General features: G+C 44.0%; 1 protein-coding gene across 1 annotated transcript in view; it reads right to left on the bottom strand.

Moving 5' to 3' along the window:
• Positions 1-12,229: 12,229 nt before the first annotated feature.
• The window catches only part of ntf3 (neurotrophin 3), a 32,537-nt gene continuing 28,917 nt past the window's right edge, over positions 12,230-15,849 (bottom strand). Inside the window, exon 2 of the mRNA XM_080518017.1 lies at positions 12,230-13,878. Coding sequence (XP_080374143.1) covers positions 12,988-13,878 — 891 coding nt within the window. The 3' untranslated portion in view covers positions 12,230-12,987. The remainder of the gene's footprint in view (positions 13,879-15,849) is intronic.

Raw genomic sequence — 15,849 nt, 5'->3', positions numbered from 1 at the left:
ACATATAATCTGACAAGGTAACTGCTCACAACAAACCTGAATCCTACAAATCCTCTGCAACTCTATGAGACTTAAGTCCCGTTTGAACAATAATCAGTTTCAAATGAAAATGCTAAACTTTGTCTTTGGGTGTCATATTGAGGTAAAGGCCGTTGGGACTGATTTGAATTCAAAGTATTATACTTTACAGTCGTGACACAATCCCCCATTTAGCACCACATCCCCTTTCAATCTTCTGAAGTGAACTCAGATGTGGTGGGTCTCGTTGACCTGGAGTGACTCTGATCTGAAGCTCTTGTTGAGAGCATGGCGTGCGTTTTTAAACTCTTCATCGAGAACTCATGTTCAGCCAAAAAAAAAAAAGTTTAACTGCTCTTAATCACCAATTCGCTCACGAAGGCACCAGAGCCTCAAAGGGTCGTCGTCCGAAAACTCACTGTAATGCCTCGATAACTTTTTTTTTTTTTTCTCCCGACATTAATGTGTGTTTGTGGGTGGATATCTTAGTGAGTTTATTGTTGGAAACGAACAAAAACAACAAGATAATTCAGTTTGTGAGCCTGTCGATATGTGTTTTGCTGAGCGTCGTCCAAATCCCTGCAGAAAGAAAATACGACACAAAACTATTTGTGCCAAATATACGTGTGCGTGGCTCCATTTCAGAGTGCAATACATTGAGAATTTATAATTGGTGCTTCAGTGCGTTCGGGCTTGTGTTCGCTGCATATTTGAACACGTCGAGTTTGTTTGGCAGGAAACCGACATTTCCAGGAGGCCAGTATTAAGAAGAGAACCTCAGGACAGTTAAAGCACCCAAGGGATGTGTGATTTATGGAATGCAACAAGTCAGCCAGCAGAATATGGTGAAGATAATGTTTTATTTTAAGATTAAAAGAAATAGACTGTAGTTCCATGTTGTACATTGGTTCATGGAGAGACGCCGTAACTCTTACAACCAAAATCAACAAGAAACAAACGTGTGGTATTGTCAGATATATTAAGATTGTCTCACTCCACCTGAGGCGGCAACAAAACAAGAGTTATAAAAAACTATTAGAGATACAAGAACAGCAGCTCAATTCTTCCTTACCTGGATAATGTTATGAGTAGACAATTGCAATTTTCAACTCTAAGGCCTGGTTTATATGACATTATTGACAATAAAATGTGTAGTTTTGAGTGTTTTCATTTCAGAAAAGTTTAGCATTTATATAACAACATTTTGAAAACAATGTTACAACCGAGTTACTCTTCTCCTCACACACTAAACACATTTCAATGCTTTGAGGTTTAACATTCATTAATTTTCTTTTAATATATTCTTCATTTTGATATTTTTTTTACTTAGTAGTTAGATAAATAGTGAACCACAGATTCACCCGTTCATAACAAGAAGCCTGCTGAAGTAAGGCTGACGAGTCCATGGAGGCAAAAAAACGAGGTCAAAGGAGGATCCGAAGCCCCGAGGGCGAGGAAGAACTGCAAATGGAAATACAATGTGGTTTACTTCTAAATATAAATGTCCATTTTTAAACTCGTAAAACTTATAGTGTTATACATTCAGATAAAATAAAGTTATAAAAAAAAAAAAAAGTTTACAATCGCACATGATCAAGCGTGGATATCTTTGAAGCAACATGATGTGTTAAAGCATAAAACGTAAAAATATGTTTGCCTTTCTGATTAAAAAAAAAAAAAAGAAAAAAGATTTATTTTCTTATTTTAAAATTCCAAATACTTTAATACGGAAGAGTATCAGGGCCAATTTTGAGAAAAAAAATTATAGAAAGTGAAAAAAAAAAAAAATCTTGCACTTCTGAGGGAAAAAAAAGTCGAATTTTCTTTTTTCATAATACACTTTTAAAAAAGAAAGTCTAAATAGCTTCTACAGAATGCACTGCCGGCACTTTGATGAAGTGGTGAATCAGTGCAGGACGATGAGGAGCTCTGTGTTGCCCCTTACTGACTCCTTATGGAGTACCAGGGGCACGGATCCCTGAGGCTCATAGGCAATTTCTAATATGTCATTTCTAACATCAGATGTTGTCAGATGGCTTGTAGCCATTTCCACAAACAGCAACGCAGTTGTGCTTCATCTGCATACATCTTTACAATCACTTGGAGTATGTCGGCCTCCGAGAAGGCTGGTTCCTCAAAATATAAATCACCCCGAGCGATGGTTTGTTTGGTAGACGAGCTCTGTGATTAATGAGAACCGCCGCTCATTCGGAGCCCTGAAAACGTTCCTTAGGGCCCAAAACCGTCGCAGCCAAGCTGTGAGAGAATCCAGCGAGGTAGTATTTAGACTCCCCGGGTTGTGACTCCACTTGAAGGCGGACTAAAATAACAATAAGTCAGAGAGTTATGGGAAGAAGGTCTCTGTCCATTTCGCTGAACGCCGGGGCTCCAATTTCCTACCTTGAGAGGGTGACGCAACATGGGAACGAGGTCAGCCCAGGAGAACTCTGCACGCTTGCTGCTTAGCAAGTTTTTTGTTGTGTTTTTTTTAGCTATGACGATTTTAAGATAACAAGCACACGCACAAAAAGAAATAAATAAAATCTGACTCTACGTGAGAGTTAAAAATACCCAAAACACAACGAGGAACATAAAGAAACGACCCCTGGAAGAATAAGTTATAGTATGTAATGCAATTTATTATGGCAATTTGAGACCAAGTGCTCCATCAGAGAGGAATGTTATGAAAACAGATCAATTAATCAAGAGAAAAAAGCAGGTATTTCATGTTTTCTTAATCTGTTGACTTAGTTTTTTATCGTTTTGTACACTTTCCCCTTTAACTACACGATCATAACGACCTTCACCCAACATCCACATCTCATTGTCTACCATTTGTCCAGTGCATCAGAATGCGTTAGCGTATGCCGATGACACCCTTTTTATAACTAACCCAAAAACACATTAATTCGCCCGATTTTTGCTTGTGAAAAACCTGCATCATCGTGTCCCGAAAACAGAGCGGCGCTCAGAAGACCAACCTTATAAATGGCATGAATGGCCTGCCTCGTGTTTTAAGTTTGAACGCTGTTGTTCCTGCCTGCGGCGCCGGACCTTTTATAATGAGATTAACTAAATCAAATGATAAAACTATGACATCTGGCTTATTTGTTGTTGTTTTTTTCATCCTATAAATGAGAAGTCTTCTGATGTTCACAGATGACACTGCAAGCTTCTGTATTTTGTGTTTTGTTTGTTTTGTTTTTCCAAGAGCAAAACTCGATAAACGCATCTCTTGATTGATTAAAAAAAAATAAAAAAATTTAAATTTAAAATTACAGATACATAAATAAATAATAAAATAATAATATTAATAAAAAATTTATAAATACATTTATAGATACATGGATGATAACAAAATAATAAATAAATAAATAAATAAATAAATAAATAAATAAATAAATAAATAAATAAATAAATAAATAAATAAATAAATAAATAAATAAATAAATAAATAAATCAGTGAAGCACATTTTGAGTAATATGAACTAAACTCTTATCACACACATTTTTGTGAAACTTCTTAGCATTTTTAGCATTCAATTCAATTAAAAAGAGAAAATTAATATCAGTTGAATCTGGCGCCAAAGTCTCTGCTGAACAATGTGACCCAGACTGTTTATTTTTTTCCCTTGATTGATCAACATTTCTTTTTATATTTTTCCCGGAAAAGTTGCAGCCACATGTTTGCAATCAAACTGAGAATATTGTGGGTAATTAACATTCAGTGAAAGTTCAAAGTTCAGAGTTATGGTTTACCCCCGTCCTGTGGGGTCCTGGCTCAGAGAAAAACAAGAACATACGGGATTCTGGACCGAAACACTCCTGAATATTCATGTTGTACCAGACGTAAGGGTTCAGGCGGTTCTGCTGATGAACTAAAACTACTAAAATAGAAACCTGTCAGATGGATTTGGTCCCCGGGGACGGACTGAAAGGCTCGGGGGGGGGGGGGGGGGGGGGGGACGAGAGAGAGGAACATTTCTTTTAATTCCTTCTTTGTCATCCTCTCCGGACGAATCACAATCAGAGCTAGGACATGTTTTGGCACGAGCGGCGCAGTAGACATCTTTTCATCGCTGTGGAGTCAGATCCGGCGGCGTGACCGATCGCTTGTCAGGATCTCCGAGCGCACCGCGGGCTGGAAGCTAGTCTGCTCCCAGCGCTGACATGGCGGCGACCTTCGTGAACCGCTGCATCGACCTGACATCCATCCGACCGGGGATGATTGAAGTTCACCTCGGCGACTCTGACCTTATTTGGACACTTTTGGATTCGGTTCTCAGGAACTGCAGTTTGTCCTTCGTCGTAAATATGCTGGATGGAGACGTCAGGAAAAGCCTGTTCCACTGAAAACGACTCCGATAAAGTTGTCTTGTGATTTTTCTTTGTAATATCTCTGACCATGATCTGAGACATTGACCTATGTCAGACTGCTGAGGAAGCACTTTAATATGTTTAGGTACTTCATCATTTGTCTTTATTTTACCATCTTGTTTTTTTGTTTTTTTTATGTTTGTAAACTCGTGTGGTCTTACGTGTGACGACGGAATGGAAAACAGCCTTGTGCTAAAATCCGGTACACGTACTTACGGTAACCCGGTGAACTTAAGAGGCACTTTCCCGTCCAAATAGACAAATAAATCTCTGTGAAGTCGACGGAAATGTCCGATTAAAACACTTCCTTGTTCCAGAGAGGATCGTGGTGACGTGGAGAAACGATCAGGTCATTGGATCTCCATCCTACTGTGAGTTTTCAATTAATTTGGAAATCCCTTTTGGGACGGCTACGGCTTTTTACAGAGAGGAATGGTTTAGTTTTTTTAATAAAGACCCCCCCCCCCCCCCCGCCCCCTTCCAGCTATGGTATATTCCTGTTGTTGATCCAGATATGATGTAGCTGCTGGGAGAGGAAATGAAGATGAATGTTGGGGCCTTAAGTTCCCTTCCTTTCTAGTAGAATTACTGTGCCGTAGTGGCTGGAGAGCAAAGAAATACATTCCGACTATAAACTCTGTGAACCAAATCTCAAAATGATTATAAACCTTTTTTATATTTTCTCAAAAAACAAACAAAACCCCACAGTAACTAGTAGATATTCTTCACTGAACATGACCTTTGATTTGCACTCGTCATGTTCAGATTTCAAGGTTTGTGAAAGAGAAAAAAAAAGTCATCCCGGGTTGTTGTTGTTGTTGTTTCGGAGTTGATTGCTGGAGTTCGACCTGACGGCTCAGACCTCCAACACAAAGGCAGTGTCTGGGACGTAAACCTGAGAGACGCCGCCGCCGCGGTGTGAAACCCTCGTATTTTTCTAAAAACATGGACATCCTCGTCCACACACACACACACACACACACACACACACACACACGCACGCACGCATGCACACACACACACACACACGCACACAGTGGAGGCCCAGTGGGTGGTCGACGCTGCGTTTAACTCCAGATGTTCCTCCTGCAGGTCAGCTTCAGCTGCACATCGGGACATTTTTACCTGCCAATCATCTCAGTTAACTGCATCTCCTCGTTTCCTCCACTTCCTCCTTCTTCACCTCTGATCCTGCTGTGTGTGTGTGTGTGTGTGTGTGTGCGTGTGTGTGTGTGCTCGGCCACAGGCCTCCATGTGGGGCGGCTCCTCTCAACCGCTGCCAAAGTCAATCTCCAACATGCCGAAGCTGAAAAATCCCTTAAGACTTTGAGTGTTTTTGAACGCGCCGGTGATCAAACTCCTGCCAACTCGTTGGCTTTGTCTTTGGTTGGCGCCGCCATCAGCTGCTTCCTGATAGGCCCTCCCATCGCCTTTCCTATACACTTTTCCTTAAGGAAAGGTGTGAGGAGGCTTCCTAAAGGAGTTAAGAAAAGGGACTGTTAGGAGACAGGAGGGACTGTTAGGAGACAGGAGGGACTATTAGGAGACAGGAGGGACTATTAGGAGACAGGAGGGGCTGTTAGGAGATATAAGGGACTGTTTGGAGACAGGAGGGACTGTTAGGAGACAGGAGGGACTGTTAAGAGATAGGAGGGACTGTTAGGAGGTAGGAGGGACTTTTAGGAGACAGGAGTCACTGTTAGGAGACAGGAGGAACTATTAGGAGACAGGAGGGGTTGTTAAGAGACAGGAGGGACTGTTAGGAGACAGGAGGGACTGTTGGGAGGCAGGAGGGGCTGTTAGGAGACAGGAGGGGCTGTTAGGAGATAGGAGGGACTGTTGGGAGACAGGAGGGGCTGTTAGGAGACAGGAGGGGCTGCTAGGAGATAGGAGGGACTGTTGGGAGACAGGAGGGACTGTTGGGAGACAGGAGGGGCTGTTAGGAGACAGGAGGGGCTGTTAGGAGATAGAAGGGACTGTTAGGAGACAGGAGGGACTGTCAAGAGATAGGAGGGACTGTTAGGAGGTAGGAGGGACTTTTAGGAGACAGGAGTCACTGTTAGGAGACAGGAGGAACTATTAGGAGACAGGAGGGGCTGTTTAGAGACAGGAGGGACTGTTAGGAGACAGGAGGGGCTGTTTGGAGACAGGAGGGGCTGTTAGGAGACAGGAGGGACTGTTGGGCGACAGGAGGGGCTGTTGGGAGATAGGAGGGAGTGTTAGGAGACATGGGGGGCTGCTAAGAGACAATAGGGACTGTTAGGAGGCAGGATGGACTGTTAGGAGACAGGAGGGACTGTTAAGAGATAGGAGGGACTGTTAGGAGGTAGGAGGGACTTTTAGGAGACAGGAGTCACTGTTAGGAGACAGGAGGAACTATTAGGAGACAGGAGGGGCTGTTAAGAGACAGGAGGGACTGTTAGGAGACAGCAGGGACCGTTAGGCGACAACAGGGACTGTTAGGAGACAACAGGGACTGTTAGGAGACAGGAGGGACTGTTAGAAGACAGGAGTCACTGTTAGGAGGTAGGAGGAACTATTAGGAGACAGGAGGGGCTGTTAAGAGACAGGGGGACTGTTAGGAGATAGGAGGGACTGTTATGAGACAGGAGGTACTGTTAGGAGACATGAGTCACTGTTAGGAGACAGGAGGGACTGTTCAGAGACAGGAGGGACTGTTAGGAGACAGGAGGGACTGTTGGGAGACAGCAGGGACTGTTAAGAGACATGAGTCACTGTTAGGAGACAGCAGGGACTGATAGGAGACAGGAGGGACTGTTAGGAGACAGGAGTCACTGTTGGGAGACAGCAGGGACTGTTAAGAGACAACAGGGACTGTTAGGCGACAACAGGGCCTGTTTGGAGACAGGAGGGACTGTTAGGAGACAGCAGGGACTGTTAGGCGACAACAGGGACTGTTAGGAGACAGGAGGGACTGTTAGGACACACCTGTTCTCATGTCTCAGTTCGTGGCATTAATGTCGAGGCTCCTGTTTCCTGGTCGTCCGACGGCTCCCGTTGTAATTCCCACTAAAGTAGGTCAAATACTTCTTCTTCTTTTTTTCTTTTTTGCACCGCGGGAGCAAAACAAGCTTCTGATATTTACGATAAAGCGTCACTATAGATCTTCTGTTGCAGGCTCAGTAATCTAATTGTTTCCTTGACTTCTGATTCCTCAGCCCAGATAGTGACCTTAAACCCAAATCTAATTCTTCCATTTTGAAGTGAGACAAATGACTGCTGTCGTTTATTTCCACATGTGCAGAATGGCTTCATAGTTCAGATTTTTCACAGAACATACCTATTTTTGGCCGTGCGTGGCGCCGGGCCTCCCCCAGGACCATATTAGGACGTGCATCTCGACAGAAAGCTATTTTTCATATTGAGGATCCTTTCAAAAAGCTAAATTCAGTGGAATGCCCGGCGCTGGACGGACTGGGTACGACCCGGCCGACTAAAGCGCAGTCCTAATCCCCCGGAGAGTCGGTGCTTATGGCGTGAGAGGACGTAATATGTGTCGGACGGCGCTCCCGCACTTTGTGAAAATCCTTGATCCTGGGAAGCTTTGAGAAATGAGATTAGTCTCTTGTAGTTGAAAACGGGTGGGACGGCTTTTCTGTGTTTAACCTGCTGGTTAGAGCCTCGCGTTAAACAGAATGTAGAATCAATAAGGGCGTCACAGGAACTGCATATTAAAGTACTGGTAACAGAAATGAGCTCCAAACATGTGAGCACAATGCACGGCTGTGTAATTAAAAAAAAAAAAAAAAAAACCTTAACAAATGGCAGCACGATGCCTCGTCTCAGTGTTTCCGCACGATTTTATAAGAATTAAAATGGTTTTAAACGCGCCGACCTGATCTGGCTCCTCGTAGCGAATCACAAGACGGAACCGCAGGAGTCACATTAACAATCGGGATATTTTTATCTCCTCAACCTTGAGTTATTTGAAGCCGTATTATCAGTTTATCCCTCCAACGCTCCAATCAGAAACATTTCCATTAGAATTAATACAGAAAGAATGTGAAGTGGAGATGGTGGCGATTAAAGGGCAGCCAGAGAGTCTCGGTCCCGAAAGGCAGAGCGCCGCCCAGCCTTGGGCTCGTTTCACAATTACAATGTAGACCAGGGGTGGCCAACCCTGATGTAGACCTTATTTCTACTTCCTCCCAAAGCAATTGGTGACATGAATGAATGAAACAATGAACAGTGTCTGGAGCTGCGAAGCTCTAAGGGCCTGTTTCTTACATGAAGTCATCACTTGCCTCGTCATTCATATACCTGTACTTTAAGTTGTACAACTCCATGTAAACTGTGCAGTTTGGATTATCGCTCCTGTAATCTGCTGTGTCAGCATTGAGTACTTCCACCTGTGCATCATCCCCCCTCAATCTGTGTGCACAGCAAAAACCTGTGTTATGTAATAACGGTGCAATATGAAGTAATACACTTTTTACTTATTACGTAATCAAGCCGTATTTTGTAATAAAATTCTTGAACGCATTTTCTGATCAACTTTGCCGAATTTTATAGCAACAGTTATTAGAAAATGTAGGTTAAATGATTAAATGCACTCGGTGGCAGTGACAAGAAGAGAAAATACAAATGTCTGGTGGAAATAATGGCTTTTAACTTAAAAAAATCTGATTTAGTTCCTGCGTTCTACCACCGTTTTCAGGACGGGAGGAAAAGCGAACTGACATAGAATTTTAGGCCAACTTAATTCATTTTTTCTTCATTATTAAACATAGAATCATGTTATAGAACATAGATAAAGGGAAAACTTTATCACATAATGCGCCAAATTATTACATTTTCTTTTTCAAAAAAAGTGGAACAGCCATAACTTGGAATATGTTACCGATTATTACGAAATGCGTTCAAGACTTAGGAAAACACAACCTTTTAGAAAATGGCTGCCGAGATGAATTTTTTTTTTGACAACGCTCCATGGAAACGGCGGGGAAAACGCACCCTTCCTGAAGCGCTGCCACACCTTCACATTTTTCTCACTTTGACTTGGCGAACTGATTATATTTTGATTTTCTTTTTTTTCCTGGTTTTTGAAAAGAGCAACAAGAACAAATGCCTGCTGGAGCGATGCGGGAGGATTTCTTAATGAACCCAAGGAAAGTACGTTTTCTGTGTCCGTCCCCTCTTTATCGTCACAACAGAAGCTCCTGTCGTTGCGCGGAGACGTTTCCTTTCCTTTCGACTCTGGACTTTTCCCTTCGGATGGAAGCGAACCTGCAGTGGAAGGTGCTGTTGAAGACGACTGCTGAGCTCGTCACAGAGTGGAAGATTACCGCCTCAAATCCCGGCTCTGCATGTGTGGACATCCCCTTAAGTCTGCAGTAGAACCCCCCCCCCCCCCCCCCCCCCCCCCCGGGTCGTTAGAAGCGTTGCCTGTGGGGTGGGGAGGCGGAGGCGGCTCAGGCCTGCCCGGGGGGGCGTCGGGGTCACTGGGACTCAGAAAGGTGACGGTTAATCGCCGGAGCGCTAATTCATGCTGTCACCTTTTTGTTTAAGGGATCTGGTGAGAGATAATCATACGGGGGGGTGTGAGGGGGATATGTGTGTGTGTGTGGGGGGGGGGGGGGGGGGGGGGGGACCTTCCGCCGGTCGCTACGGTGACATTGACCCATTACATTCAGCTTAAAGTCAGAGGGACAAGAGGCTCGACGATCCGGTTTGTTTAGAAGCAAAAGGACGTATAAATGAACCCAGAATGTCGACGGCCAGAGGATGGAGATTAAATATTCCTTGTCTCCGGCGCCCAGAGGGGAAAGGTTAAAGGTTGGCCTCGTTTGTGAACCGAATTTATTCAAAGGTATTTATTATTCTGGCGACACGAGGATCTATCTGCGATGCGATGGCCCTTTATACGGCATTTCTGCACAACATAAAAAGTTATTGGGGGTGGAGCGACTGGGATTGGGTCAGAAATGCTGAATCGGGCTGATAATGACGGGCGGCGCCTCGGTTCAGTCCGCGGCAGAAAGAGCGGTTCACGAGGTTCGCTGTCATAATATCGAAGGCGCGGATTGGACGCATATAGAAACTCATAAAAGTTTCATCGAGGCTTTATATAGACTGCACGCTGCGGTTCGGACGTCACAAGAACAACCGAGACGCTTCTGAGGAAGTGAAGTTCCTCTTTACGCAGCAGGAGCGTAACGTTTAGCTCCATAGCACCGCGTCTCCAGGACGACGCACAGCGTTTATCTACCCCGCTCGCTGTGCGTCGCCACGCGCTCTGAGTGTCACACTGCAGATTGTTTGCCACTTATCAAGATGTTAAAACATTTTTCGACATGATGGACGATTTGGCTTGTTTTGGAAGTTATGTACTTATTTTAATTTGTTGCATTTACAGTATAATCTTACATGTATGTTTTTAAAAAGTCTTTCTTGTCAAGTAAAATGTACTTGCCGCATGGGGCAGATTGTTTCTTTTTCAGGTAGTTTCCTTGTTAAATGTGTTTATATCTTATATGTGTGCCATTTTGGTCTTACTTTTGTCCTTCTCATTAAAAAGGAGTCATATCATCACTTTTTTGTAGCTCTTCCTCTTGGTCTGTTTGGTCTAAAAACCTTGTGTTCAAAGTTTCCAGCGTCTCCTTAATTAGATTTGGATCTATTTTGAAACAATAAAGAACTTTGTGACCCAGAATTAAGATCCTGAGTTTCCTTGTAAATTTACCCCCCCCTCCCTCCACAACTTAAATTGCTGTGACTAATATGTGATATTAAGTGTGAAATGCTGATAACCATCGGGGAGATTGGACCCAGAGTTCATCCTGCAGGAGCGTTGTTGCACACAGTGGGATCCGTTGTAGGAAAGCTTGCTGCCTCTTCTGTGCTTTTGTCCTGCAGATAATTGATTTATTTTATTTTTTTTGTCGTCGAATCGGAACGATAGTTTGTTCAGAGTGAGAAACGACGAGTGTCGTGACTCTTTCAGAGTCGCTGCAGTAACAATCCAACTGGGCGTGTGAAACAAAACCTTTCCTATCTTTTGACGAGTTCACCAGGTTCCACCGCAGCTGGAAACCTGGACGATGCAGGTAAATAAGATGGATGGAGAGAATTTGTCATTTGTAGCTTTATATTACTGACACTCAATCACAAACCCATTGCAGGTTCACATGAGTGACACGCGTTCATCAACGCTCTCCCAAACATTTGAGTGTAAAATATACCATCGCGTGGTTTTAACCAGTATGTTGGCGATAAAGAGAAATCACTTGCATAACCTGAAGCCATGATGTTATTAAGTCTAATTTGATCGTAATATTTGTTTTGCCTTATAAATATATACATTTTGTGAGAGATATACAAAAATGTGAAAAAAGTTATAATGACATTTTTAAAAAAATCTATTAAATTCAATTAAATTATATTTAATAATCAAGAATATCAATTGTTTGTTGCCTCTGGTTGAAAAAAATATTATTTAATTTATTAAAATATTATATTTTGTGATAATGTCATTTTTATGCTAAAGTTTTAACAACAAAGACATATATATATATATATATATATATATATATATATATATATATATATATATATATATATATACAAGCAATCCAAATCATTTGGCAGCTTTTTGCTCATTTCTCCTTTAAATGCCTCTGCAGATATGGACAAATATGACATAGACGTGAAGATATAGATATTCTCATGAAAATGTGACCTTTGGCTCTGTCGTTCGCTTTAAATGTGAATCCACCAATGAAATGCTCCCAGCATTAAGAAATAAAAGTTGTTGTTTTTTTGTTTTGTTTTTTTATTAAAAGGAAGAAACAAAAAACAGCTCACGATACCGATGTGTGAGTAAAAACTTGGTGAACAGCGTCAACGTGGTCGGTGGTTAAAAAAAAACAACAAACATTCTCAGTCACTGCCAGCAGGTTCCACAAGAAGCAATTTGGACTTGAGGAGGAACGAATCGACTCGCCGTGCGTCAACATCTTGGAAGTCGTGTCAACTCGTGAGAGCGCAGTGTGAACGTAAAACGTTTGGTCACGAATGTCAGAAATTGAGTGTTTTGGTCCTCGGATGTCTGAACGACTTGGATCTGTAGTAACTGTGAGTCACTACGTCTCCATCCCTCTGCTCTGCAGCCACACAAGTCAAGGCACATGTAAAGTCTCACTGTGAAGCACCTTTTTGTTTTTGCAGCCCGGCTCAGTACTACTGTCTCAAAATGAGTTCGTAGCTCATTTCTTTCCTTTTTTTATAGACTTTTTTTTTTCCTTTTTGAAGACTTCTTTCAATAAATAACAACAAATATATTCATACGTCATATATAGATAGATAAACATGTATAAACTACATGCATTTCATATAATTTAAATAATTTATATGTACACACATGTATTCCCCTCTTCAGTGAGTTCTTTTGGTAACAGCAGTGGCGCCGCGGCCTGTGGATATTGCAGCACATTAATGTGAAACACGGTTGAGACGGACCCATGAGAGCATGGAGGGCGTCACGTAATCCTTTGGCGCCGTGACCGGGGCAGAAAATCCCGTGCAGGAAGGGAGTAATTCCAATCGAGTAGTCCACAAGCGGCGGTTTTCCTTTTACGTCCTGTGACGTTTCCTGGACAAGGCGCACACGCAGGACGTGTCGATGCGTATCCACCTCCAGCCCACCGTGTTGCGGATCTGCGTCAGCGCCCGGACGTACGTCTGCGTCGTCTTGCACTGCGAGTTCCAGTTCTTGTCGTCGATGCCCCTGCAGCCGCCCTTGAAGGGCCGCGGGGTCCGACAGCGCGTTTCATAAAAGTACTGCTTGATGTCCTGCGTGGCACTGGTTTTGATTTTGGCCAGGACGGCGACGGGGTTGCCCCGGGTGTCCACCGCTTGGGTTTTGTCCGTCACCCACTCGCTCTCGCTGTCGCAGACCGAGTACTCCCCCCGGTAGCTCCGGTGCTCGGCGAAGCGCTTCTTCCGCGTCTTGTTTCCCGCCGCCGCCGCCACCACCCCTCCGTCCGGTCCGCCGCTGACGAAGTCGTCGGCCAGGTAGAGCGGCGGCGGCTGCAGCGGTAGCCGGTCGCTCAGCAGCACCCGGGGCGAGTTGTACCGCTTGTGCTGCCTGAGGAGGTCCGTGTCCAACAGCATCACCTGCTGGTCCACCACGCCGCCGCTGCTGCTGCCGCCGCCACTACGGCCCTCCACCCCCCACTGCTCCGCGTCGCCCCGCTCCTCCAAAGGGAAGTTGGCGCTCGGCAGAGGCGGTAGCGTGTCCCGCGGCCCCGGGTCCCGGCCGCTGCCCTGGTGGCTGTGGTTCCCCCGGGTCTTCCCCCTCGTCAGGTCGGCCTGGAGCAGCTGGATAATGAGAGAGTTCAAAGGGTCGGGACTTTGCTGTTGCCCCTGACGCCCGCTGTCCATGTTGGTCGCCTGGATACCATAGAGGTACACGAGGACCATCACATACAGCAGGATGGACATCACTAGATTCACCTGTAAGATCTGCAAAGACAAAGAGAGACATGTTCGTTAGACTTCTGGTCTTCGGACAATTGAGGTTTAGGCTTAATGCTCGTGGCTCGTTGATGCTACGGATACGCATGAAAGCTACTTCCTGTAATTTGCAATAGAAAAATATCTGAATCACAAACTGATATCAATTATATTTTGCCCATGAATACTTATTAAATAAGTCCAGTCTGTCCGCTTCCTCTCATAGCTTCTCACCCGGCCGCACTGCTTCCAGACGTGTAATTCTATATATATAATTCTACGTAATTCAGCCGTCACCTGTTGCCAGGGTAAAGGAATCTGCCTGAAGCCTTTTACATTCAATGCTGCAGGTGTCGAACGCACTGCTGCTTCAACCAATCAGATTTTGAGTTGGTCACTCTGCTGCAAGAATATAGTTGTGTTTTGTCAACCGACAATAGCTGAAGGAGAAAAGAAAGAGATTTGGTTGCAGATTTATTGGCGTTTTCCAGGAGGTCTTTGAATGCACCGCTACTACAAGGTCACTATAAGTTTCACTGCAGGATTCTGAACAATATTATTTACAAGACAGAACGGATTTCAAGGCCCTGCACAGTATCTGTGATGCTCTTTATACTACATTTCTGCATAATAACAAGGCTTTTTTAAAGTTTGTGAGGGGTGATTGATGTTTTTGCTTGAAGATAAACCACAGGTTATCGTCCCCAGCAGTGACATGGTGAGATAAATAGTAAATGGGCCTCTTGCACCTGTTTTGAAGCATGATTCATTACATCCAGTCACTCAAACACGAATCCGTGCAAGGCGATATGTTTTGAAATCGGTTGATTGATCATTCCCGAAGACACTTTTGACAGGCGGACATAAGGAATGATCGCACCTCCAACGTCGAGGACGCGACCCACTCTGCCGTTGTATCAGTAGAGTAACTTTTACCTTATGTGCAAAACTGCTACATGAATTGACTTACCGGGAAAATATTCCCAAAATCCAACATGAAAACAGGATACAGACAATAGTGAATCGTAATGTCTTGATTTAAAAGAGCATGGTATTCCTTCTCAGTCTAACCCGGGAAGAAACAGACATCCATTATGACATTTTTGACATCCCAAGAAAGACGTCTTGGTTCAGATTTATAGGATTCAGTTTGTACTGTGTCAGACTCGAACCCTGTGGAGTCGGAGACACGACGGCCTCCCAGGCTTTGTGGGAATCCTTCGGTTCACTTTCCTCTCAACAATGTAAATAACAGCAGTTTGTGCCTGTGTGTGCGTGTCTTCCGCTGAACAGACACACACACACACACACACGGGTAATGGGAACCGGCATGCCGCGGCACGAACGACATACCACGCTTCCATAAAACAGACATCATTCTGCTCTGGGAGGAACGTGGAGAAAGAGTGCAAAGAGACGGTGATGTTACAGGAAACAATGGATCACGATACTAAATCTGACAGTTCCCTAGAAGGATACGACATGTAGAGTCAATAGACTTTATGAAGCTGGTAGAATCTGCCACTCTTGTTAGGAAAGCCTTGCCACACATTGAAATGGATTCTATTGCGTAACCGCAGTGTACCGACATTGTTGGCTAATTGTAGAGGTACTTAAAAGTCAACATGTTCTGCTTTATGTTTTACTGTCAGGCGAGGCTTCCCAGCGGCCAAAGGGCTCGTCTGCAAGAAAGGACTGGAACCATTTTCTCAGAGATGCAATGAATTCATCAGGAACTTTCCTTTTAACGCTTCAATTGCATTGTGCATTACTTTTACTTCACCGCCGCCACGTTAAGCGTGCAAGTTCAAAGCAGAAGAAGCTCGAGTACTTTTCCAGCTTCCTGAGGATATGTCCTCAGCTCAGATGTCCTGAGCGAATCCAAGCACTTGTGGAAAAGTCAACGCAACAAATGGCACCACAATGCGACCATCGCCTCATTTACACGTTTTCGCGGTCCGTTTTTGCCGCAAGGATGGT

Source organism: Blennius ocellaris, assembly GCF_963422515.1.
Source record: "Blennius ocellaris genome assembly, chromosome: 22".
In the NCBI taxonomy this organism is placed as follows: Eukaryota; Metazoa; Chordata; class Actinopteri; order Blenniiformes; family Blenniidae; genus Blennius; species Blennius ocellaris.
Note: the sequence above shows the minus strand (reverse complement) of the source record. Positions and strands in the feature narration are given on the sequence as shown.